We start from the raw sequence: 25010 nt of genomic DNA, 5'->3' as shown, positions 1-25010 counted from the left end.
TGACTTCTCAGATTCCAGGGGTGGGAATGTCCAATACATGGTACCTGATTTCTTCTTTCAAGTATGAGCTTCTAAAGGGCAAAGACGATGATATTCGTCTGCTCACCCTGGTATCTTGCATTTGTTCAATGTATTCTAGCTTTCTGCTTCCTCTCCCTTCCTCCCACCCCCTCCTTCTCTTCCGTCCTCTTCCCTCCTTCCTCACCTCTTACTCCTTCCCTCCTTCCTTCCCTCCTTCCCTCCCCTTCTTTCTTCATTTCTCCTTCCCTCCCTCCCTCAAGAAGCCTTAAAGAGCAAACTATAGGAGAGGTGCCCATATCTATTTGTTGAACTGAACTGAAATGTATCTCTGGAGTTTGGGGTCTACCATTAATCCCCAAACTCAGTTCCAGAAAATTGTGAGAAGGCAGAGCAGCCGAGAGACTCGGGGATACAGGGAATGGAAGGGGCAGCTGCTCAGGAGCTGATTGGTGGCTGCCAGCCCAGGCACAGCCCAGGAGCTCAAACCACAGCAGGAGGCTGCCACCCTGGCAGTGAGCAGGGAGGGGAGCCTCAGCCCAGCCACCTGCCTGGGCACACGTGGGCCATCTGGTTCTCTGTGCGGGCTCGAGGGCCCCTCCGAGCCCCTCTGCAGGCTGGCTGTGGCTCAGCCCTTGTCAAAGCAGGAGAAACACGCACAGTGAGGGGAGGCCAGACACCTGCTCTGCCTGCGCCTCACCTTGACCGTGTATGCAGAGTAGTGGGGAAAAATCAAATGGCGTAAAATATAAAGACTTCTACCCACATAAATGTCTTGGCATGGCTGAAGATGGTGGCTCCTGGCCCAAATTATCCTTTTTCAGCCTCCTTCTCCTTCCACCCAGTGCTGAAAATCCAAGTCACCAGAATAGGTGAAACTATAAAGGGAACATTTGAAAAATAAGAGACATAGATTCACAGGCACCAGTTTTGATGGTTTGGACATTTATCAAGAATACCATCTGTGATCTATAATTTTTTTTTTTTTTGCCAGAGAAATTGAGGGGAAAAAAAAATTAGCAAAAAGAGAAAGAAGTGGCCACAAGATGGGACTGTGGGAGTGCAGTGTGAGGAGTTGGGGGGCTGAGGGGGGTGGGAGGGAGGCACAGGTGGTCAGAATGCAGCCTCAGCCACCTTTCTGAGTGGGAAACGCATCTGTCACTTCTCACACTGTAAATGGTGTCAACTTCCAAATTCCCTTGATGAAGCTTGAGCGTTTCCTTGAACTTGTTGCCTGGAGCTTGAAAACTCATTTAACTGGCTGCCCCCTTGGTCCTCCTGCAGAGACATGGGCTATTGTGTGCTTTCAGATTCCCCCAAATGTCCTGGGACCAAAGGTTCCCGTGCTGCGAGCTCCCACCAGCTTCATTAATTCCTGTTCTTGGCCTTGGGCTTGCCGCTCCCACCTTCAGCAGGCCCAGGTGGGACCCTGTGGGGCTGAGAGGTTCCTGTAGGACCCACGCATGCCTGCCCAGGGAAGGGCTGACAGCTGGTGCTTCCCAGACCCTGGAACTAAGGGCCAGAGCAGGGACCAAGGCCACGTGCACTGGTGCCTGGAGGTAAAGAGCCTCCCAAGGGCCCTCAACCAGCACCCACGACCACGGCATAAACCAGCAAACCTGGACATTCCATCCTGCTGTGGTGTGAGGCTAAAGAAGGGGGGTGGCCATCTCTCTCATGTTCCAGGACAACTCCTGATGGGCAGTATGTGATGCCTGGGATCTTGGGGGTCCGGACAAGTCAGAAGGGCAGGGAGCAGATGCTGGACTCCTCCAGCCCTAGAGGAAGGGGCTCTCCCTCCATCGACCTGGGCCTGGGTGTTCTGGTCCTGTGGTTACTTTGGTTCATCCCCTTTAAGATAAAGGAGGCCCGCCAGGCCCCCTGGCGTTCCCCGATGGGCTTTGGGGTCCCTTTCAGCTAAGAGTAAAATGGGAGGTTGCCTTCCTTGCACTTGGACTTAAAGACCCCTGAGATGGGTAGGCTAATGTGTCAACTCGGCCAGGTACTTGTGCCCAGTTGTTTGGTCAGGCAAGCCCTGGGCTAACTGTAATACAAGGACACGTATGGACTTTAGTCATCAGCGAGTGGACTGCACAGATGGCCGTTTATATCTACGATCAACCAGGAGCATGGCTGCCAGCAATGAGTGATGCTTTACCCCATCAGCCGAATGCCTTAAAAGGGGAAGTGACTTCAGCATTCTGAGAGAATTTCCCAGCTTGTCTTTGGACAGCCAACATCCCTGGAAACTCATCAAGGACCTTCACTGGACTGTCATTGGAGCCCCTGGTTGCAGCCTGCCTACGGAACCTGGACTTGTGCATTCCCACGGTCACGTGAGAGACTCTCACAGAATCTCTTACTGTCGACAGATACCTCCTGGTGATTCTGTTCCCTAGAGACCCCTGACTACGACACCCCCACAAGAAGGGAGGAGGGCTCAGTCAAGGCAGGACTCCTGCCCGAAGCGCCATCTTGTAAGGCTGCCGCGGGCTCTCCCTTAAGCCCACATGGGACCTGCACTTTTCAGCTTTCACTGCACAGTTATCTAAGAACCTGATGTGTAAGGGTGATGAACTCCTTCCCATGAAACAGAAGCTTTTCCACTGATGTGTTCATGGACCCCAATTTGCATGTAACCTAAAAGAAAAATGGCAAATAATATCTATGTATATGTTTTGTGTGAGGCCAAAGATGGGCATCCTTGGCTTCCTCAAAGGTCTTCCAATTTTTTGACCCTAAAAAAATATGGGGCTGTCAAGAGCCGTGGGGCCTGCCTGTCTCTTCTCCCCATTCTAAGTGCACCCTAACTGGAGGGTGATCCATCTCTGAAGGCTGGGCGGCCCTTTTGGATTTCACCTTTGATGAACACCCGAGAGGCAGATGCTTCCACCATAGGCTGCAGGGTCTTGAGAAGTGAGAAATTTGCTGCAGCAGCAGGGGTAGAGGGGTGGAGGGTCAGGATAACTGACCAGGGCACCCCTCCAGCATCTTCCATACAGCTTTCTGCGCCAGCCTGAGCCTCCTGACCTGGGGTGAAGGAAGGGGTCAGTCGGCGAGCACTGTGTCAAGTTCTGTCCTGCTTTGGGGAGAATGGATGAGCAAGGGCAGGCTGGCCTTGTCTCAGCCTCACACCACATGGTTTGGGCTTTTTGTCTTGAAGGAGACCAAACCTCCCCAAACCAAAGCAGCCTTCTGCCGCCGTCGCAGGAACGCCCCTCCCCAGCCCCGGGTTGTGGAGGAATCAAGGCGCAAACACGACTGCTTTGGGAAGTGCTAATGTGTTTATTTCACGAGGTCAGGGATGGGGAAGGAGGCTGGTCATCGGTAAGAGGCCACCGAATGAGACACGTGGACCCCGGTCCAGGCAGCTGCAGGGTGGGGTCTCGGGACAGCGTGAGGGAGAGAGATGGTAACTGGCAGAAGGGACACCCTTCCTGTCTGGGGCACCACACGGAGCCAGGCCGGCCCAGGTCCTCCCGGCCTTGCGTTTGGCCAGTGACACGTGGCTTCTCAGCAGCCCTGACCCGATCCAGGCAAGCAATTGAAGCGGCAAGCCCAAGGCCACACATCCACGCCTGCTCTACCACGCACTCAGGTTCACACACCCAGACGCGCGCACATACACACGCATGCACACACGTACTGCCGCACACACCCTGCCACGCAGGCACACATCCGCAGGTGCATGCACGCACGGCCATATATTAACTCTGATTTATAAGTGCACCCTAACCAGAGGGCAATCAGAAAAAAAAGTATTACTCTTAAGAGAGGAAACGACTGCCTTCTCCCGTCAACCAGCAGAGTGGGTGCGAAACAAGACGGCCGCAGAGCCTCTCTTAGGTTCCTGGCCCCCTCGGCTGTGCTCACACGAGCCCGGGAGCTCGGGCTGAGGCCTCTTGCTGCTCTGCCAGGGCCAGCCTCAGTGAGTCAAAGCCCCCGGGCCGGCACAAGGCGGCGCTGGCAGCAGCCCGGGCCCCCAGCTCGGACCAGCCTGCCTGCTCTGCCTCTCCGGGTCTCTGGCTCCCTCTGGCACAGGCAGGAGCGCTGGCCCAGGCCCTGGGAGGGGCTGGCAGTAGCCCACACAGTAGACACAAAGCCCCCCTGGTGGAAAGGTCCTGGGCTGCCCATGGCTGCTCCGGCCTGTGGGTGGGCGTCGGGGCACGACCAATCTCGGAGGACACAGCGGTGCCTCCTCTGAGCAGGGGCGGGACAGGCTGAGGAAGTAGCTGGGCTCCTCCCTCCCGTGTGTGGAGGGCTGGGGTGGAGTTCAGAAGCTCCAAGAGATGGGACAGAGGCGGGGTCCTGCCGGGCCCAGAACCTGGCACTGGGGTGGGAAGATGACCAGGAGGAGATGTGGACGGTTTCGCTCCTTTGTCCCAGGGCCCACAGCCAGGCTGCAGAAGACGCAGCGACTGGCTTCCCAGAGAAGGGCTGGGGGCTTTTCCAGGGTGCAGGAGCCTCGAAGACCACCGAGCAGCTGACGGGGACGCCGAGTCTCCATGGGGGGCCCCAAACTGCCCTGAAGAAGCCCCGGAAGGCCCCCGGGCCAGCACCCGGCTGCCCCCTGCTGTCTCTCCGTTCGTGCGGCTGGTCCAGAGGACAGACAGACCCTGTCCCGGAGGCCAGGCCCAGGGCCCCTGCTCCTTCCCACTACTTGATGGAGTTCTTAATCGTCCACCTCTGTCCCGTGCAGCTGCGGAGGATGAGGTCAATGCCAGCCAGGCCCCGGTTCTCCACCTCCAGGCAGCGCCCTGTGCCCTTATTCATGATGGCTCCATTCTGGGGGAGAGGGGATAAAAAAAAAAAGGAGAGACCCTTATAAAGAAGACAACTTAATTTAAAAAAATAATACAAATAAAATAGAAAACAGAAAAAATATAAAAAATAAAATACCATAAAATTTTAAAAAATTTTATAAAGTGGAGAGAGAGAAAGCCAGAGAGAGGGAGGTGTGGGAGGGAGAGAAAGGGAGGTGGGAAGGAATGAGGGAGTGAGGATGGGAGTACTGGAGGGAGGGAGAGGAAGGGAGGCAGGCTCCACTGCCGTGGTTCCCGGCACGTGGCTTCTCATGGGGAACCAAGCCCACCAGAACTCCTTGCACAGGAGATGAGAACACAAGGGCCTCCTTTGGGACCCCTAAAGTCAGAAAATAAGTAAGCTTCTACCAGTTCGGGAGGCTAAACCAGAGGGTGGGCACTGGAGGGGGTGGGAGTGGGGGTGGGGAGAATGGTCCGATGGGGAATTTCCTGGGAGAGTTGAGGTCTGGCTCTCCCAGCCCTGTCAGCTGCGGCCTCAGGGAAAGGACCCCCTCACCCCCCTCTCAAGACTGGCCAGTCCCCGACCCAGCCCTAGCGCCGATCCCGGGCTGCAGGAGGGGAGGTTCGGGCAGAGAGCCCCCCTGACAGCGCTCGAGGCCCGCGGGCTGGGGGCCTGGCTCCAGGCTGCACCCTGCGGGGACCCCGTGGGGCAGCCAGATCAGCCTCTGTGGCCTGTGGGGTGGACGCCAACAGCCCGGATCCCTGGAGCGCCCACCTGGATGAAGTTCCAGCGCTTGTACAGGCTGCTCTTGACCTTGTCACAGTCGAGGAGCTGGGGGAGCCGGCTCTTGGCATTGTCCACCAGGCAGCGGGTGTCAGGGAGGAGCGTGGTGGTGCCCAGGGCTCCCAGGTGCAGGAAGCCTTCCTTGGTGAAGCGGGCGAGCTGTGGAGAGAGCAGGGAGCGGCGGAGGGGGGCGTGAACACAGGAGAAATGCATCTAAGAATTAAAAAATGAAAACAAAGCCCGCTAACAGGTATCGAAAGCATCCCCTACATCCATTGACTCTGAGAGAGGGCCTATTACCCTTCCCATTTTACAGATGAGGAAATCGAGGCACGAGACACCTGGTCACCCAGCTGCGTCCTAGCCTTTCTCCTTGAGTCCCCAGAGAACTGATGGCCTGCCTTCCCTGGCCAACAGCTGCAAGGCCTCCTCCCAGCTGGCATGGGTCATCCTAGGTCTCCTCCCAGGAGCCTGGTGTTTCCCCTGGCTCAGTGTGGCAGTTTGATATTATTTATGAATTCCAAAAAGAGATATCGATCATGTTTGTCAACTGGTCTGTTCCCCTTTGATGGTATTAAATTCAGAGGTTTCACATTTACTTTATTAAATCAAGATTAGGGCTTTGATTTGTCCACATCATTAGGGCAACTCGGTTTGAGTGCTCGCCCCCTAGGTGGGCTGTATATTAATAAATGGATAGTCACTTAAGAAGACAGAAGTAGATACATGGAGAAGAACACAAAGGAAGAGAGAGAGCTCCATAGACATGGCAGAGGCCCCAGGAAGAGAGACGCGCCGATGGGGAATTTCACCTGAGAGTTTACAGCTGACCTTGTGAAGAGACTAAAGCAGCTGAGACCAGAAAGAAACGAGCCCCAGGGAGAGAGATGGGCCTTCCAGCCTACAGCTGAGATCAGAAGAAGCTGGGTCCACAGAGCCTTAAGAGAGAAAAAGGAAGACTGATCCCTCGCAGACATTGTCCGCCATCTTGCTCCAACATGTGGCAACAGGCATTGGGTGAGAAGTATCTCTTATGGTACCTTGAGTTGGACCCTTTAGGGCCTTGTAACTAAAAGGTTTTACTCCAAATAAATACCCTTTATAAAAGCCAACAGAGTGCTGGTACTTTGCATCAGCACCCCTTTGGCTGACTAGTACACTCAGGAATGAAGCAAGAAGGCAGCTCTGTCGTGGACACCAGGGGCTCTTTTCTGAGTGGAAAGACGCTCTGCAGGGTTTCTCTTCTCCCGGGGAAAGCCCCTCAGAAACCCTCTGCTTTGATCCCCAAAGTGGAGTCTGCCAGCTCCCCTCTGACACAAGTGACAGGGAGTTTACTGAGTGCCCTTGAGAGAGATGCAACGAAGATGTGCTTTAAACCCAAATTAGTTCTGAATCAGAGTAATTGTCAGAGGCAAAATGGTAAGAAAATCCGAAACCCTCCCCCGCCCTCCCTAAACAATGTCTCCATGAATATATTTAAATGCGCCAAATGCAAAGTGATGAATGACAGCAAGCTGCCTTTATGTTCAGGGGAAAGATATACACAGCTGCTTATTGAAATTATGAATCAATCTATTATCCAGCAGGCAAATGAGTAGCTCTAAGAACATTAATTAACTGAGCATATCTGTGACCCAGATGTTTAAAGAGTGAAGCTAAATGCCACCGGGAGTTAGAGGTTCTCCTTTCTGGGGTCTGGCAGGGCGTTACAATGCGTCCCAGGTTGCTAGAAACTGCAGAGAACAAATAGCCCCAAGCCTAGCAGGCATCAGGGTGGGCAGGGGCAGATGAGAGGGTCCTGGGCAGGATTTCCTTTCAGGGGCAAGCGTTTCTCAGACACCGAAAATGCTAGACCGTTTGCATTGGCTGGGCTGGCCTAGCTCAGTAGGGAAGTCCCAGGAGCCCACTCGAGAATTCTTTTAGGAGGGAGTCAGGGGGAGGAAACCAGACCAACACATCTCAAAGGAGGCTGGTGAGTGCTCGGGCCTGGCATCAAACCATATCCCTTTTTGCCCCAGGCTTGGATCAGGAAGATTTCAGGGTGCTCTTTTGAACCACTGCTCCCGCGCTCCTACACCGAGACCTCATGTCATATCCTTCAGGACTTCTGTTTCCTGCCCTATGTATGTTCCCCAGACATTCCTGCCTCCAGGACTTGGCTTCAGCTTTTTGCCAGCCTAGAGATGCTATTTATCTGTCTTCTTCTAGAACATTCTGGCTTCGACCTCCCTAGGAGTTCTCTCTTCCACAATATCTTCTCTAACTCTTCCAGCCCCCCAGTTACCCTCTATCAAGTCTTTAAAGTACCCTGGATCTATATGTTCTGCTTTTCTTTTTGAGGTGTGCGTTTGTATCATCTCATTTTGACCATTTTGCTTATTTGGTCATCAGTTGATGGATATTTGAGTTATTTCCACTTTTTGGTTATTATGAACAATATATGTACAAGCTTTTGCATGGATAAATGTTTTCAATGTCCTTGGGTAAATATCTAAGAGAAGAATTTCTGGGTTATATGATAACCCTTAAGTTTAATTTTCTGAGGAACTGCCAAACTGTTTTCCAAAACAGCTGTAACGTTTTACATTCTCACAAGCAGTGTCTGCGGTTTCAACTTTCTTTACATCCTTGTTAACACTTGTTATTTTCTTTCTGTTTCATTTAAAAATTATTACAGCCATCCTAATGAGTGTGAAGTGGTATCTCATTATGGTTTTGAATTGCATTTCCTTAATAGCTAATGATGATGAGCATCTTTTTATGTGGTTATTGGCCATGTGTATATCTTCTCTGGGGAAATGTTGATTTGAATCCTTTGTCCATTTAAAAATTGGGTTATTTGTCTTTTGTTGTTGAGTTGTAAGAGTTCTTATATATTCTGGATTCTAAACCCTTGTCAGATATATGCTTTGCTAATAGTTTCTCCCATTCTGTGGGTTGTTTTCTCCTTTCTTGATAGTGTCCCTTGAAGAACAAAAGTTTTTCATTTGATGAAGTTCAATTTATCTATTTTCTATTTGGTTGCCTCCACTTTTGGTGTTACATTAAGATGACTTTATCTAATTAAAGGGCATGAAGATTTATGCCTACATTTTCTACTAAGAGTTTCTTAGTTTTAGCTCTTATATTTAAATATTTGTTTCATTTTAGTTAATTTTTGCATATGTTATGAGGTAGGGATCCAACTTCATTCTCTTGCACGTGGATACTTAGTTTTCTTGGCACCATTTGTTGATGAGATTATTCTCTCCCATCGAATGATCTTGGCATCTTTGTGGAAAATCAATTGACCATAACTGTGTGAGAGTTTGTTTCTGGACTCTCAATTCTACTGCATTGGTCTATATATGTCTGTCCTTATGTCAGTATCACACTGTCTTGATTACTGTCTCTTTGTAAGTTTTGAAATCGAGAAGGGCGAGTCCTCTAACTTTGGTCTTCTTTTTCAAGATTGGCTATTTTGGGTTCCTTCCATTTCCACATAAATTTAGGATTGGCTTGTCCATTTTTGCAAAAAGGCTATTGGAATTTTTATAGGGATTGCACTAAATCTGTAGGCCAATTTGAGGAGTATTTCCATCTTAACAATATTAAGTCTTCCAATTGACGAACATGGATGTCTTTTCAGTTATTTAGATCTTCCATTTCTTTCAACATCATTTTCTTTGGTTTTCACTGTATTAGTCTTGCACTTCTTGGTTAAACGTATTCCTAAGTATTTTATTCTTTCCGATGCTATTGTAAGTGAAAGTGTTTTCTTATATTCATTTTCAGGTTGTTCATTACTAGTGAAAGCAATGTTTTCATGACATTTTGTTAGCCACAGGCAGACATCCCTGATATGTTGCAGCTGCTTGGATCTATGGGCTCTGCAACTCCTGTTGGCTAGGTCTGGGTGCTGGACCAATCAAACCCCTTCAGATCCATATTTCAACTGTATCTAGGCCTTTTCCAGCTCTCTCATCTTTTCATGCACTTCACACAATTCCTTGTCTGTCTATCTCAATACCCCTCTCACGCCCACCAGGGCCTGGATTGTAAAAACATGTTCTTCCTCTCAATATCCTAGCCTCTCGTGCCCTCACTGCTCTCAGAGAATCTTACTTCATGTTCTGTTGAGAAGTTCTCTTTCCTGACTCCTCAAAACCTGTTTCTCTTCATTCCTCCTCACCTCCTTCAGTCCCCTCCCAACTCTACAGGAACCCTAAGCATTGTTTCTCAGTTTTCTTTCATTTCTCCAATTTGATAAGCCTACAAACATAACCAGCTCTTTATGCCAAGAAAATATTCTCCAGTCACAGTTCTAGTTACCTGCTAATTTTCTTCTTGGATTTCCTCTTTTATTCTGTAATGCCTTGCAGTTCCGCCATCACTTCACCGAAATTTTCTTAAAGGTCACCACAATCCATTAATTATCAATTTCAATTGCTTTTTCTTAGTCCTATTGTTGAACGGCAATAATGGGCCAGATGCTCTGCTAGATGCGGGTGATACAACCTCTTCTTTCTCTACACCTACTCTCTAGGTGAGCTTGTCCATTCTCAGGACTTTAAATAGCATCCAAATGCTAATTAATTGGCTAACTATGCTAAAAGTTAAATTTCTATCTCCAGACTAAACTTTCCCCTCAGTTCCAAATTCATGTACTCAATTGCTTCCTTGACAATTGAATGTCTAGTAAGCATTTCAAGTTTATATGACCAAAACCAAACCTATTCTCTCCTGTGTATCCTAGACACTCATCCAGAATCTGTTACAGCTTGGTAATGACAACTCCATCTTTCCAGTTGCTGAGGCCAAACACTTTGGCTTCATCCTTAACTTGGCTCTTTGTATGGCCCAGCCCACCATATTTAATCTATTGGCAAACTATATCCAGAATTTACCCTCAATGCTAGGTCACAGGCCACCCTTCTTCTTTTGACTAGATTAAAGCAATGTCCTCCTAACTTGTCTACCAGCTCCCTCCCTTGCCTCTCTCATTCTTTTTTTTCATCCTATCATCCAGAGTATGATTTAGAAATTATGTTATTTAAAATTCTATGACTTTAAAATTGAGTCAGATCATGAAATTCCTCTGCTCAAAAGCCTCCAAAGCCTTCTAATATCACTCAAAAGTAAAAAATCCTTACAATGGACTACAAGACATGATGCAAACTAATAATAGCTCCCTGAACACAACTCCCACCACTCTGCCCCTTGCTCCTTTCACGCCAGCCACATTGACTTACTTGTTGATCTGTGAGCATGCTAAGCTGCTCAGAGACTGTATTGGCTATTCTCTATCAAACGCTCTTCCTTCAGATATTTAAATAGATCACTCCCTCACTTCTTTCAAGTTTCTGCTCAAATATAATTTTCTTGGTGAGGCATTCCCTTGAGCAATTTCACTTCTACCACCTACTCCTTATCCCTTTCCTTCCTTTACTTCTCTCCTAGGCACCTATTACCTCATAACAGACTATATGAGTTCCTTATTTATATAGTTTTGTATCTGGTTTACTCCACTACCAAAAGAACTCACGAATGCTTTTTTGTTCAATACTCTACCCCTAACTTTTAAAAGAGTTCTTAGTACATAGTAAGTGTTCAATAAATATTTGTTGAAATAGTGAATGAATGACATAGTATCTGCCTTCAAGCAGACGGCAGCTTAGTCAGGGAGGCAGGTAAGTAAAGAAGCAATGATGACAATGTAGGAAAACTAATATGGAATATACTAAGAGTGTTCTTAGAACCAGAACAGGAGATGCTTTAATCCAAAAGAGGGTGGTCAGAAAAGGATTCCAAGAAGAGGGGGTGTTTAAGCCAAGCCCTAATTGTGTTAGCCAACCAAGAGGGTGTGGAGAAGGGCAGACGAGTCAGAGGGAGCCGTACGTCCAAGGCCTGGAGAAAGGAGAAAATGTGGTGTTTTGGAGGATGTAAGCAAGTTCACCATGGTGGAATAAAGCTTGTGTAATGGGGGAGAGGTAGGGAAGAAAGGGTATAGTGGGATGAGAAGGTACTATATGGGCACATAATGCTCTAGAACTGGGCTATATAATGAGGAGATATCTGAATTTTAGTACGGCCACACTGGCTGCTGAGTGGAGAAGAGACTGCAGTAGGACAAGATGGAAAATGTGGAACTGATAAAACAACAGATTTGAGAGGTGCATACAAGTTAAGAACTATTCTATCTTCCTGATAAACTGAATCTTTTATAATCATAAAATGGCACAGTTCATCTTAAATAATGCATTTTGTTTGATATTAATTTAGTTACTCAGGCTTTATGCTCTTTAGAATTTGTCTGCCATACTATTTTCTGACTTTTTACTTTTAACATTTTTTTTTCCTTATGTTTTAGATGTGTTTCTTGAAAACAGATTACTGCTGGATTTTAAAATAAATTTCACATGACAATCTCTATCTTTTAGCTGGAGAGTTCTAAATATTTATATTTATTGTGATTAATAATATATTTGGATATATTTCTACTATCTCTCTTTGTGCTTTCTGTTTGTCCATCTTTCTGTTTCCTTTTTCTAATTTTTTTGTATTAATTTAGATTAGTTGAGGCTTGTTTTATTTGTTAGAATATTTCATTGTTCTCCTCAACAGAATTTGAAGTTATACTCTATTTCTATTATTTTATCATTTAGTCTTGAAATTTAACTATGAATACCAAAACACTTAGCAATATCTAATGTTATTCAATCTCTTAATATTCACCCACACTAAAAAAATTCAAGGACCTCCAGTGACTTGTCTGAACTGTTCAGTATTTTGGTTATGTCTTTTTCCCCCCAATTTAGGTATTATTCATATTATTTTATGAAGACGTGTTTGGTTAGGTTTACTTACATATTTATGATTTCTTTGCTTCTAATTCATTCTTGTCTCAAGACATTCTTCTGGGGTCATTTTCCTTCTTCTTAAAGTACATTCTTTTAAGTGTTCCTTTGGTGACTATCATTGTAAATGCCCTCGTTTTGTTTACCTGAAAATTTCTTGGGAGTGCTCTGTTATACAACAAACACTAATTGATACAACTGATTTCTTGTGAGCCTAACAAGGTTTTAAAATTGTGTTTTGTTATAGTTTATCTAGAATTACGTTTTAGTTTAGTGGGGTGGCCCTTCAAAGTATCTAAACATCTGTGGGAATTTATCATTTTAATATGATACTCACTGTAGCTAACAGGAGGAAAAGCAGATATTCATAGACCATGGACTCCACTGGAGAGCCAAGGGGCAAAGATCTTTGTCTGAGTTTGTGACTGCCTGAAACTAGTCAACATTCACTCCTCAAGATATGGCCAAAAGGCAACTGTTTCCTGCTATATACCTGTAGCTATAATCTCTCCTCATGGTTCTAGACACGCAAACTTGAATCACCTTCACCCATTCCCTTTCTCTCATTCTCTCATCCACAAAGTTGCAAGTCCTATAATTTTTCCTCCACAAATGTCCCTCTCACATGTTTCTTCCTAAAATTCCAGGTGTGGATATTCTGTGAAGACTTAACAGTAGCTTTGTAACAGGTCCTGCTGTTTCCTGGCCTTCTCAGTTCCAATCTATCCTACCCAATCCTGCAGGTTCAGAGGATATTACTACCTGACTCAAAAACTTCAATTGCTCCCCACTGTCCACAAATTAAAGAATAAACCTTTTACCATGATCTTCCACTATAGAGCCCCAAGTTACATTTTCAAGCTTAATTCTTGATTTCCTACCTTAATCAGACAGAAGGCTTGAGATTTCTCAAAAGCAGCCAAATTGACCTGTCTTCTACTCTCACTCCAACCCTATCCCTTATCGTCACTGGTTCCACAGCCTCCAGCTCCTGTGATCTCTTTCAACTCACATCACTTTGTATTTTATGAATGTATCTTTTCTTGTTCTATAGGTGTATGTTCAGGATAGGAACCTCCTATCCATCTTTATGTAGCATGAGGATCCAAAAAAAAAAAAAAAAAAATTAACAAGAACCTTGAAAAAAGCAAGTGTTCTACAAGTACCTTTTGAACTGAATGAGATTATTCTAGGTTTGGCTGCTGGGCCCAAGAGGAAAATGAATGTCATTATCCACAACCCTAATGCATTAGTAAGAAAACCTCTGAGCTCAAATACAATTAATTCTCATTTACGGGAAAAAAGAACTTTCTAGGTGAGATGATCTAAGAGACACATGCAACTATTAACCCAAATTTAACAGCCTTGAGGGAAAACTACAATATGCAGGCTATAGCCAGATAAACAAAACCCAGCTGAACAATTGCAGAATGAGGCTGGAACACAGCAAAATCCATCGACTTGTCAATAAAATCATGGCTTACAATTGCTTTCATATTAAGAGCTGTTCTCATTACTTTAGAGTTAGTCATAGTCACTGCAGAAAACCAAGGCTTAATGAAAACTGCAGTTTGCCCAGCTTCTTCACGGGAAACAGAGAGCTGTGTTCCATGGACCCAAGCCCGCTTTAGAGTGAATTTATTTGATTTCTTGTTACTATATATCTACACGTACACATGTTCTTAAAAACAAATAGACCTTCTCCTTCATTGTCCTGGACATGTGGGAAGGACAAAAGACAAGGCAGCCCGGCCTTGAACATGAGCCCTCACAGGGCCCTGGAGAGCCAAGACCCAGGGCACGAATGAGCCAGCAGAGGCCTGGGAAGATGCTCTGTCCTACTGCCCTTTTTAAAAAAAATAATAAGCTTTATTTTTAGAGCAGCTTTGGGTTTACAGAAAAATTGCAAAGATAGAACAGAATGTCCCCCATCCCCCCGCAAACAGTTTCCCGTAATTGGTAACATCTTGCATTAGTTTGGTGCATTTGTTACAGTTGATGATACAGTTTGGTGCATTTGTTACAGTCCATAAATATTACTAAAGCCTATAGTTGACATGAGGGTTCACCCTTGTGTAGTAAAGATTTACGGGTTTTGATAAATGCTAAATATCATGCATTTAGCACTATCCACTGGCCTTTTGACATCTACAGAGTACCCTGCCTTTGGGACACTTCAATGCCAGATCCCAAACTGCATGTAGAAAAAAAATTTCTCCAAAATTTATCTCAAAGAGGATGACTGGTGGCTGCCTGACAGCTGGGGGCAGAGAAAAGGAAGGACTGCAAAAGGCATGAGGAAATCTTTGGGGGTGATAGAAATATAGTAACTCTGATTGTTGTGGTAGATTGACAGGTGGGTACATCTGTGAAAACTCATCAAACTGTACACCTAACAGGATACAGATTACTGCACTAACCTCAACAAGGTTGATTTTTGAAATGTGTCTGGGAGCTTAGAACACATGCTCAAGAACCAGCTACGTGCTCTGCAGAGTGCTCGCTCCTGGGGTCTGGGTGATCCCAAGGGCCTCCCTCCCCCAGTCTTTCTCTCTTTCATCATTATGACTCATCCTGCTTGGCTAAAGCATCAATTTTTCAGAAGCTGCAGGTGCTATTTGGCATGGGGAGAAATGTTTGTGTCACAAAACCCTGGGTTGGTTTTCTTGTAAAAGGGAGGGCCCAGAATGGCTGGATCAGGGGGCACAGTCAATGGAGGGTGGGGATGGCAGGGCCTGGCCCACACAGCCTTGTGGAGAGAGCTGGGGGCCTCCTGGAGGGGGGCCTGAAGCGGGGAGCAGCAGGATGAGGGCCAGAAGAACCTTCGAGAGAGGGAATGACAGGCAACAGGGTCCACTTGACTTCCCAGGGTTAGATGCTCAGCCTTGACGGCTAGAAGGGGTAGAGGAGCAAAGACTATTTTCAATAAGATAGTGCACTGGTAACATAAGCCTTTCTTTCTTATCTAAGGGTCTGCTCTGTATGGAAGCTGCAAGGCAGGACTCCTTCCTGGTGCAGAGCAGGAAGCTGGAAAACGCTTTGCTCCCTTTTTAGCATCATCTAAGTTAAATCTGAACCCCTGTTTATCTGTCTCACCTTCTTATTCTGCCAAGCAGAACAGCAAATGCACCTCTGCTCTGTGTCATCCAAAAGGCAGGACTGCACAATGGTTAAGGACCAGGACTCCAGGACCTGCTTTAGAGTTTGCAGCTTAATAGTTTCATGGCCCTGGGCCAGATACTTTATCCCCATGGGACTGTTTCCTCATCTTAAGATGGAAATAATTATAGGGTTATAAAATTCAGGGAGAGAACTATGCAGTACATGGTAAGCCCTTTTTATTGGTTACGGGTAATTTCCCCTGATGATACCCTCTTGAGAGGAATTGGGGTCTTATTTCTGCTTCACCAGTCTCACTTTCTTCTCTATTGAGTGGGCCACAGTGGGGCCTCACGCCATCAGCCTTTCCCACCTCTGTCTCTTGCCTAGCACCCAGTGACTCCAGGCTTCATGTTCTCTCCCAGAGCTGGGCCAGATTTGTGCAAGATTAGATGCCCCAAGCTCTTCAACAATACTGCAGGGCAACAGAGAACCCCCAGGAGCTCCCCAGCTCCGTGGGCTCTTAGGCTGGCTCCGTTAAGTGCTTGTGTTGGGTCCATGACCTAAGGGAGGCTAGGGTCTGCTGCTCCTCTGCTCCTGCCAGCCTCTTATCTTCTCTGTTACTTTGGGTTGGCCCATATCCTATGTGACTTTGCCTGGGCTGGACAGGATTCTCGGAAGCATTGAGCCTTGAATTGGACTCTTGGTGTCTCTTCTCTGCATCCCCAATGCCACTCCTGTGCTCCACGGACACCCCATTCCTTAGCTCTCGTGGTCTCTCATCTTGGATGCACTGCCCCTCCTTCATACCTCTGCAGTAGGGACAGATGAGCTTCTCCTATTTCTGCTCCCAGCATGCTCCCCACCAACCCCAGACAAACCCTCTGCTAAGATGGCCTTGGTCAGCTTCAATCATCCTGGAATGCAGAGCCAGCATCCTTGCAGAGGGGTGACGATGTCCACATGGAAGTCTGTGTTTATAGATGTTCTGAGATTCGGGTTCCGCTTCCCAGCATCACCCAAACTCTATGCCAGGGATGGTTCTGGGTCTATTCATTTACACAACATTATTTAACCAAGGATAATGACCTTGCAAAAGTGAGTGCATGAAAAGAAATGCCTGTTACCATAAATTAATGCTAATGCTGAGGAACTGCAGTCTTTCTTTTGAATTCAGCATTTGGGACAAGTCATCGTGGGACATACAAATAAACTGTAGAATGAACTCTCAAAAAAAAAGTGGGTGCACTTCCTGGTTCTCTTCCTCAGAAGGGACTATAGTGTCTCTCTTTCTCTCTAGTCTAGAAGTCAAAATCCCTTGGCACAAGTGGCTTCTCCATCTCCATTTTGTGGACCTCCTGAACTGGGCTGGGTACTCTCATGTTGACCATCTCCACCCTCCCACTGAGCTCACAGGTGGACCCTGGAGCCTGTGCCAGACTGCTTTCGCCCTGACCCCCACCCTGCTCCAACAGAAGCATCGGGCTCCCTTCCCTGCCTACATTTATTCATTAATTTCTTGTTTACTCTTCATTCAATAGTAAACATTTGTAGACTGTCCACCATGTGCCACACACCTCAATCAGGAAGACTACTTCCCTGGAATTCCCTAAAAGAATACCCCTCCCTGGATATTGGGACTTTTAACATTGCAAGCTATACTAGGTAAGCTAGAAAATGTAGTTCTTGGAAAGGTAAACCCAGCTGGCAGGTCAGGAAATTTCCATATTTTCCCATTGAAGTGAGCTCATAAATCTCTCTCTAAAAAAAAAAAACCGCCTAAATTTCTGCTACACCCCATAATTTGACCAAGGGAAATTTAGTGTTTGGTGCAGTTTTGCTCAAATTAAAATGACAGAACATCTACTTTCTGATCATTAATCCTCAGTGTTCTCTAGATTTTCTACTAATGTTTTAGAAAAAAAAAAACCTGTCCCTTTATGTTTAGTTCCTTCTGCTCTCCTGGCACCGTCCCTTCACCCTGCCCTTAAAGAGGCTTTCAAGTTCCCCTCTGTCCTGATGTTTTTATTATTATTATTATTATTATTATTAATGATAACCTAGACATAGAACATTAAACTAGCCATTTTAACCATTAAGTGGACAATCCAATGATACTAATCATATTCACAATGTTCTACTACCAGCACCACCATTCATTACTAAAACTTTTTCATTGTCCCAAACAGAAACTCTGCACTCATTAAGAAACAACTTCCCATTCCCCTCCCAGCCCTTGGTAACCTCCCATCTACTTTCTGTGTGTCTTTATTGGCTTATCCTAAATATTTTATGTATGTGGAATCATACAATGTTTGTCCTTCTGGGTCTGGTTTACTTCACTTAGCATAATGTTTTTAAGGTTCACTCATTTGTAACACGTCTTCAAACTTCGTTCCTTTTAAGGGCTGAATAATATTCCATTGTGTGTATATAGCACATTTTGTTTATCCATTCATCTGCTGATGGGTATTAAGTTGTTTCCAACTTCTGGCTATTGGAAATAATGCTGCCATGAACCTGGGTGTACAAATATCTGTTTGAGTCCCTGTTTCAATTCTTTGGGGGCATGTCTACGTCTATGTCTACATCTACATCTATACCTAATGCCTCATAATTTAATAAGACCAACCCTGGTGTCCACAGTCCCTCACTGCTATCCCATTTCCCTTCTCTCCTTTACAGTCAAGCTTCCTGAGAGTTCTTGCCATCATAGTCTTCCCCACCTCCACTCCCTTTCTCTCCTGCACTCACTCCAAGTTGGCTTCCTAGCAAGCTCTGCTGAAAGTACTCTCACCTATGGCTTCTTTGTTACCAAATTTAATGTGGTACCTTTGTTACAACTGATGAGAATATATTATTATAATTATACTATGAATTATAATCTGTAGTTTACAATAGGGTTCACTGTTTGTGTTGTACAGTTCTATTTTTTAAATTTTTATTCTAGTAATAGTAATACAATCTAAAATTTCCCCTTAACTACATTCAAATATATAATTCAGTGGTGTTACTTACAATCACAATGAAGAGCTACCTTCATTACCATCCATTATCCAAACTTTTCCATCACCCCAAACTGAAATTCTGCAAAAATTAAGCATTAACTCCCCATTCCCTACCTTCACCCTGGCCCCTGGTAACCTGTATTCTAGCTTCTAACTCTATGGGCTTGTTTATTCTAATTATTTCTTATCAGTGAGATCACACAATATTTGTCCTTCTGTGCCTGGCTTATTTCACTCAACACAATGTTTCCAAGGTTCATCCACATTATCACATGTTATCAGAACCCCATTCCTTTTTATGGCTGAATAATATTCCATTGGATGTATATACCACATTTTGTTTATCCATTCTTCATGGAGGAACACTTGGGTTGCTTCCATCTTTGGCAATTGTGAATAATAGCACTATGAACATGTGTGTGCACATATCTGATCCAATTCCTGCTTTCAATTCTTCTCGGTACGTATCTAGAAATGAGATTGCCAAGTCATATGGTACTTAATCCTAGTTTTCTGAGACATTGCTGAACTGGTTTTCCTAGAGGCTATACCATTTTACATTCCCACCAACAATGAATTTCTTCACATCATCTCTAAAACTTATTTTCTACTTTTTAAATAGTAGCTATTCTAGCAGGTATGAAATGTTATCTCATTGCAGTTTTGATTTGCATTTCCCTAATGGTGAATGATGTTGAGCATCTTTCCATGATCTTTTTGGTCATGTGTATATCTTCTTTGGAGAACTGTCTATTCAAGTCCTTTGCCCCTTTTTGAATTGTGTTGTTTGGCTATTAAACTATTATCACATAAGTGGTTTCCAAATATTTTCTCCCATTCTGTAGGTTGTCTTTTTACTTTCATAATGAAGTCCTTTGATACATAAAAGTTTGTAATTTTGATGAAGTTACTTTTATCTATTTTTTCTTTTGTTGTTTTTGGTATAAAGTCTAAGAAATCACTGCTTATCACAAGGTTCTGAAGATACTAAGTGAAAACATGGAATGCTTTACAAATTTGTGTGTTTTTCTTGTGTGGGGGCCAAGTTAATCTTCTCTGTGTCATTCCTATTTTAGTATTTGTGCTGCTGAAGTGAACACGTCAGTTGACTTTTGACTCTCTTTATGGTGTTTTCTTGGCCATGCAAAAATTTTCATTGTATTTTAATACAGTCATATAGATCAATCTTTTCTTTTAGTGCCTCTGGATTGTTAGTTATACTTAGGAAGCTTTTCCTTACATCAATATTAAAAAGGAATTTACTTGTTTTCTTGTTTTCCTAGTATTTGTATAGTTTCATATTTTACATTTAGATCTATAAATCATTTGGAATTTGTACTTGAGTACTTAGTATAAATCTAATTTTATCCCTAATCATCTTTTGCATTTGTCTTCCTCTCACTATGTCACTACTGCCATTACTTGAGTTCAGCCAACCATTGACATTTGCCAAGACCACTGCTCCAGTCTCTTAACTTCAGTTCTAGACCTTTATAACCCATTCTCCAACCTGCAGCCCAAGTGATCTTTCTAATATATGCCCCAAGCCCCTTGTTAAAACCTTTCCATGGCTCCCTGTGGAGGCTGGCATAAAAGTTCAAACTCATCAATAATCCATATAGGGCTCTACATTATCTGCCTCCGGCCTATTCAGTCAGCCTCAAGTTTGGTCACTCCCCTCCTCATACTCTCTGATTTCCAACCTTTTGAGTCCTGGGGACTTAGTTTGTCCAGCATTGAAATATGACTGATGGGAGCCCTCTCAGAAATAATGCAAGAAAGAACAAAATATTTTTCTATGGGGTATTATGAAATTCCAGGCAGAAGGAAGTTATTAATTTCCAAACTATACCTGAGATTTGGATATTCTGGCATCTTATAAAAGGACTCAATTAATGAAGAAAGATAAGAAAGACACAATAGCACAAGACTTGAGGGTATTATATGCTTTGAAATGTGGCAGAGATTATCGCATCAGAAAACCAAATCGATTCCTAATTCATAGGGTTGGTCTGAAGGCTAGATGAATTAGTGTACATACAGTGATCAGAACAGTGTCTGGCATTTAAGGGTGCCCAATAAATATCATCTAGCTATTTTTCTATAGGGGAAAATTGGTGTCATCAGTTGCATAGTCATGTTCATAATTATGTCCAAGGCTTCCCAAATTGATTTCATAAGTGAAAAAAAAAACAGTGGTTGGACTTAGCCTATTCTATACAATAACATCTTAATGAACTGTGAATTTCTGCATGGTAGGAGCCTCTATGTCTCATTCATCTTTCCAAGTGACTTCCTCAAACATTTGCTTAAAGAGCTGAACCATGCTAGAAGGTCTAGCTGAATGCTGGATATCTCATGTTTTAGAAAATGTGAGAGTTGGAAAGGGCCTTAGTCACTAGTCAATCTTCCCATTTTACACACACGAACCTGAGGTACTCAAAGTGCCTTGAGGTAGTCAGTTTTCACAGCAGTGCCAAGCCATTGCTACTTGGATTTTTTAAGGCCTGTAGAATCTTCCACACAAAATTGAATCTTTCTTGCAAAACTGAAGGTTTTCCAAGGCCTGGTTGTCATCACTGTAGGCATCTTTTCTTACATTGTATGTGTCAAAGCACTTATCTCAGTACTTTTAACTAATTTAACTGAAAACACACCTCTCTAAGCTAGACACTATTTATTATCTTCATGTCACCAAGAAGGAGACTGAAGGACAGGAAGTTTTATTATCTTGCCCAAGGTTATGGCTAATAAGCAGGACAGCTGGGATTCCAACCCAGGTGGTCTGACTAATGGGTCAGCCAATGTGCTGAGAACTAACTAAAGAATAACCTAGACCAGCAATTCCCAACATGCCTTCTACAAAATATCAGGCCCACAAGATGTTTATAGGTGTTATGTGAAACAGGGGGTTTTGCATTCAAATAAATCAAAGAAACACTGGGCTCAACAAAGTTAAATAGGTTTTGTTTAATGCAAAACTTATCAGAGCCATCAACAAAAGCATTCACTGCAGATGCAGGGAGGAAAGTTTTCCTATTCCATCAACTAGCTCCTGGGGCAAACACAAAGATGTCTGCAGTGGGGTAGAGCTACTCTCCTTATCTGGAGACCTGCTGCATTTCAAAGCTACTGAAGGTAGCTACATATCCTGCTGGTGAGGTCAGCTCTAAGCACTGGAGGACCCCCTCGTGATGGAAGCCAAGTGCTCCTACAGGCTGTGACCCTTGCATGAAGCCCCTAGAAGCCACACTCTAGCTAGACTTTGCCATTTCTATGAACTTGAGTATTTGTAAAGCAGGTATGTAATAGCTGCCTGATAGGTATGTTATGATGGTTAAATAAAATAATAACACTAATGAAAGCATCAGTCACAACGCCTGGCTTAATAAAAGATAGGGCTTTCTATTCCCATTCCTCATAAACCTTTTGTTTACGAAGAATGACCTTTGGCAATACACAGTGAGATCTGCGGAAGAGGGGAGGCATATGGTAGTATACATACCATATGTAGCTGTTGGATACAAGAACACACAAAAATTTAACACCTGTCAGTGTCACCACGAAAGAATTAACGTCGGAGCAGAACGGAGCAGGATTGTGTGAAGTGTCGTTTCCTAATTTCCAGCCTCACTAAGATGCAGGGACCAAAGACCTTCACCAGGCACAGCATGGCTCTGGCCACTTCCTGGTTCAGCTTGGCAGGATATTCGAAGCCCAGTCCTCAGCTGAGCATGGCCTAGTGTGCTAGGACGGATCCTGGGACTGAGCTGACTAGACACCCATGCCCGGGCTCTTGAAGCCCGCCTGCAAGCGTTTCTTGTGATTCACCTTCAGTATTTGGCTGGTTGGCATATAAATCTCCATGGAGGAGCCACATACTCAGGAAATTTCACAGCTATGAACCTAGTCTTTGGGAGCAGTATTAGGCAGGACCACCCTCTAGGATACTGAGTCCCTGAGGCTGCATAAAGGAAGGCATGAGGAGAACACATGGTGCAGCACTGCGCTTCCAGCAAGGACAGACGACACCATATCATCACAGAGCGACTTGCAGCCCTTCTAGAGCCAAGGCAGTCTGCACATGGCACCCACAGTGATCCCCGAATAGGGGGACTCCCAGCAAGTTAGCTCACAAAAAATCTCCTACATGACACTTTGCACAACCCCTTAGCGCCTGAGCCAGGCAGGCTGTTTAACAAGGACAGCCTAAGACTTCTCCCACCCACATTTGGTCTTCTTCTAGCCTCCTCCAAAGGAACCGCTCAGACTCTTGAGGCCCCAACATCTTGTACTGATGATTTAAACTCCTCCGGCCCAAGTCTTCAGGATCTACTTTTAATTCTGATTGGCCATGTTCTCAGACACTCTCAACTTCACACAAATACCACCTTTGAAAATAACCATGCAAGGGACACATGCAACTGTCCTCAACAGAAATCACAACTCTGGGACTGAACCAAACCGTCGGGGGATGAGGTTATTCCAGCATTCTGCATTTGCTCTGCCAGATCCCATCATGCCAAGATGCTGGATACTTTTCCACCAGGCTTCACCTTCTCCTTCCTGTCCTTTGGAAGCAGCTGTGCTGTTCCTTTACTAACTCAGTGATATGATAAAAGCTAAGAAACCAACATATTTCTATATAAAAAAAATCTGAAAGTAAGCCTCAGAAATGAAAATCCTTGTTTTATGGTGGTGGGATAATAGGTGATTTAAACTTGTACTTTCTAAACTTTCTGTAAAGCTGTTGCTTCTTTAGCAAAAAAAAGAAGGAAAGATGAGCAATGACTCTGATTGACTTGGCAGTTGAATTTAACAGCTGTGGGCAAGGAGGAAGGTTTGGCTCATAAGGAGGGGGGGTAGGCTGTTCCTGACCACAAGCCAAACATGGACACAAAACCTTCCTGGATGCCTTTTGGTGGCTGGAGAAAACTTCTAAGGAGAGCCAAAATGTTTAACTTAGAATCTGTATTGGAAAACAATTTATGATTGTAATTCTGATTTTCTGGAAAGCATAGCTCATCAGTCCATTCCGGCAAGAAAGAAATCACACAGTAAGTCCTCCTTAACCTGGAGTCCCCCTTAAACCAAATCAAATGTGCGTGAAGTGACTTCTGTGCACCGGTTAGGAAACTGAGCCTTCCCATTTCTGGCATGTGAACTGTGAAAAGCCCTTGTCAGGGCCCATTAGAAAGAAGGAACTGGGGATTGGAAATAGAAAATGGGTGCAGAGCAGACGGCAGTGAAGAGGTTTGGGTCTCCACAAGCTTGGAAAAGTCTAGGAAATGGAAACAGAGTTAACTAACGTTGCACTCCCAGGAGGTCTAAAAAGGGGACAGGGGCGGAAGGTTCTAGGGATGCGCAGCGGCTGCGTGGAGGCAGGAGCCTCCTAACCTGAAGTAAAAAAAATCAGGAACGCTTGGAATATTTTGAGAGCAGATGCGTCAGAGGAGCAGAAAAAGGCTCTTAATATTCCCACTATCTGAAATGAGGCAAAATGAATATATAAGTGTTGCACTGAAATGCAGGGGGAGGTTGTTTTTTTTAAAATATTACATAAGAGATAGGAAATGGAAATGAATAGCACAGAGCCTCCACGGTATCGAATTTCCAATGTGTAAAATGGCATCGGTATTACTCTCTCCTGCATTCTGTTCCTCTCTCTTTTGTGTGTGTGTCTTAGGTTTCCTTAGCAGAAAAAAAGTATCTGCACCCAGTGCTGTTTCCCCTGCAGGCAAAAGCTTCCCTGCTTTGACCTCTCCTCTGTTGTGCTCTGCAGGAATCTGATGTCCACAAATGGAAAAGAATCCTTTTTGGTTTTCTTCTAACCAAATGATAGGAGACATTTTCCCAGAGCAGAGGCCTGCCTTTGGGCACAAGGCCGTCTTTTCCCATGTGTGAACTCCAGTTTGTTCCAGTGGCCCTGTCCCCTAAGCCCCAGCACTGATGTGACTTGGTCAGAAAGCCCAGGGGTGCTGGATGCCATCAATTTCTGTGTATTCGAGGCTTCGGATGCCTTCCACATGCTAATGTTTCACTCGAGCCCTGTCACTCCAGAGGGGCACGAGTGCCTTATTGGCACAATGCATCATAATGACAAGGTGTTTGGATGATGCATCGCTTAAAAGATGAAGCTATCAAAGAATGAGCCCAAGATCAGATTAAATTTAATTATGAGATAAAAGAATTCTCGTCTGTCGCTCTGGTGATGAATTAACTGACGAAGGAATGGGAGATGCTCAAAAAGGAAGGGAGAGGAATAGTGAGCTATATCGAGGGCAGGACAAACAGAGGAGAGACTTCTGATCCCTTGCCCTGAACCCACTCAATCAGGAGGTGCTCAGAACACAGTCTGACACCCCTGGACATCCTGACCCCCTGCCGTTTCCCTGGCACAGTGCTACCTGAAGAGCACCCTTACTGCAGATAGCAGTTTCACAGAGTGCTCGTTGACTTCCCCAGGGCCATTCTATTCTGAAACCTGTGGCTGAGCAGAGCC

The 25010-nt window shown here is 45.0% G+C and overlaps 1 protein-coding gene and 1 non-coding gene across 3 annotated transcripts in view; both read right to left on the bottom strand.

The window, feature by feature from the left end:
- Positions 1-3283: 3283 nt before the first annotated feature.
- GALNT17 (polypeptide N-acetylgalactosaminyltransferase 17) overlaps positions 3284-25010 on the bottom strand; it is a 447808-nt gene continuing 426081 nt past the window's right edge. For both annotated transcript variants that reach the window (XM_004460693.5, XM_071211180.1), the window contains 2 exons: positions 5557-5724; positions 3284-4803 (listed from right to left, as the gene is read on the bottom strand). In XM_004460693.5, coding sequence (XP_004460750.1) covers positions 4675-4803; positions 5557-5724 — 297 coding nt within the window. In that variant the 3' untranslated portion in view covers positions 3284-4674. The remainder of the gene's footprint in view (positions 4804-5556; positions 5725-25010) is intronic.
- Positions 19502-19608, bottom strand: LOC111764695 (U6 spliceosomal RNA). The gene has a single exon (XR_002797244.2). It is a non-coding gene; the product is annotated as a U6 spliceosomal RNA (small nuclear RNA).

Source organism: Dasypus novemcinctus, chromosome 23 (assembly GCF_030445035.2).
Source record: "Dasypus novemcinctus isolate mDasNov1 chromosome 23, mDasNov1.1.hap2, whole genome shotgun sequence".
NCBI classification, from domain to species: domain Eukaryota; kingdom Metazoa; phylum Chordata; class Mammalia; order Cingulata; family Dasypodidae; genus Dasypus; species Dasypus novemcinctus.
Note: the sequence above shows the minus strand (reverse complement) of the source record. Positions and strands in the feature narration are given on the sequence as shown.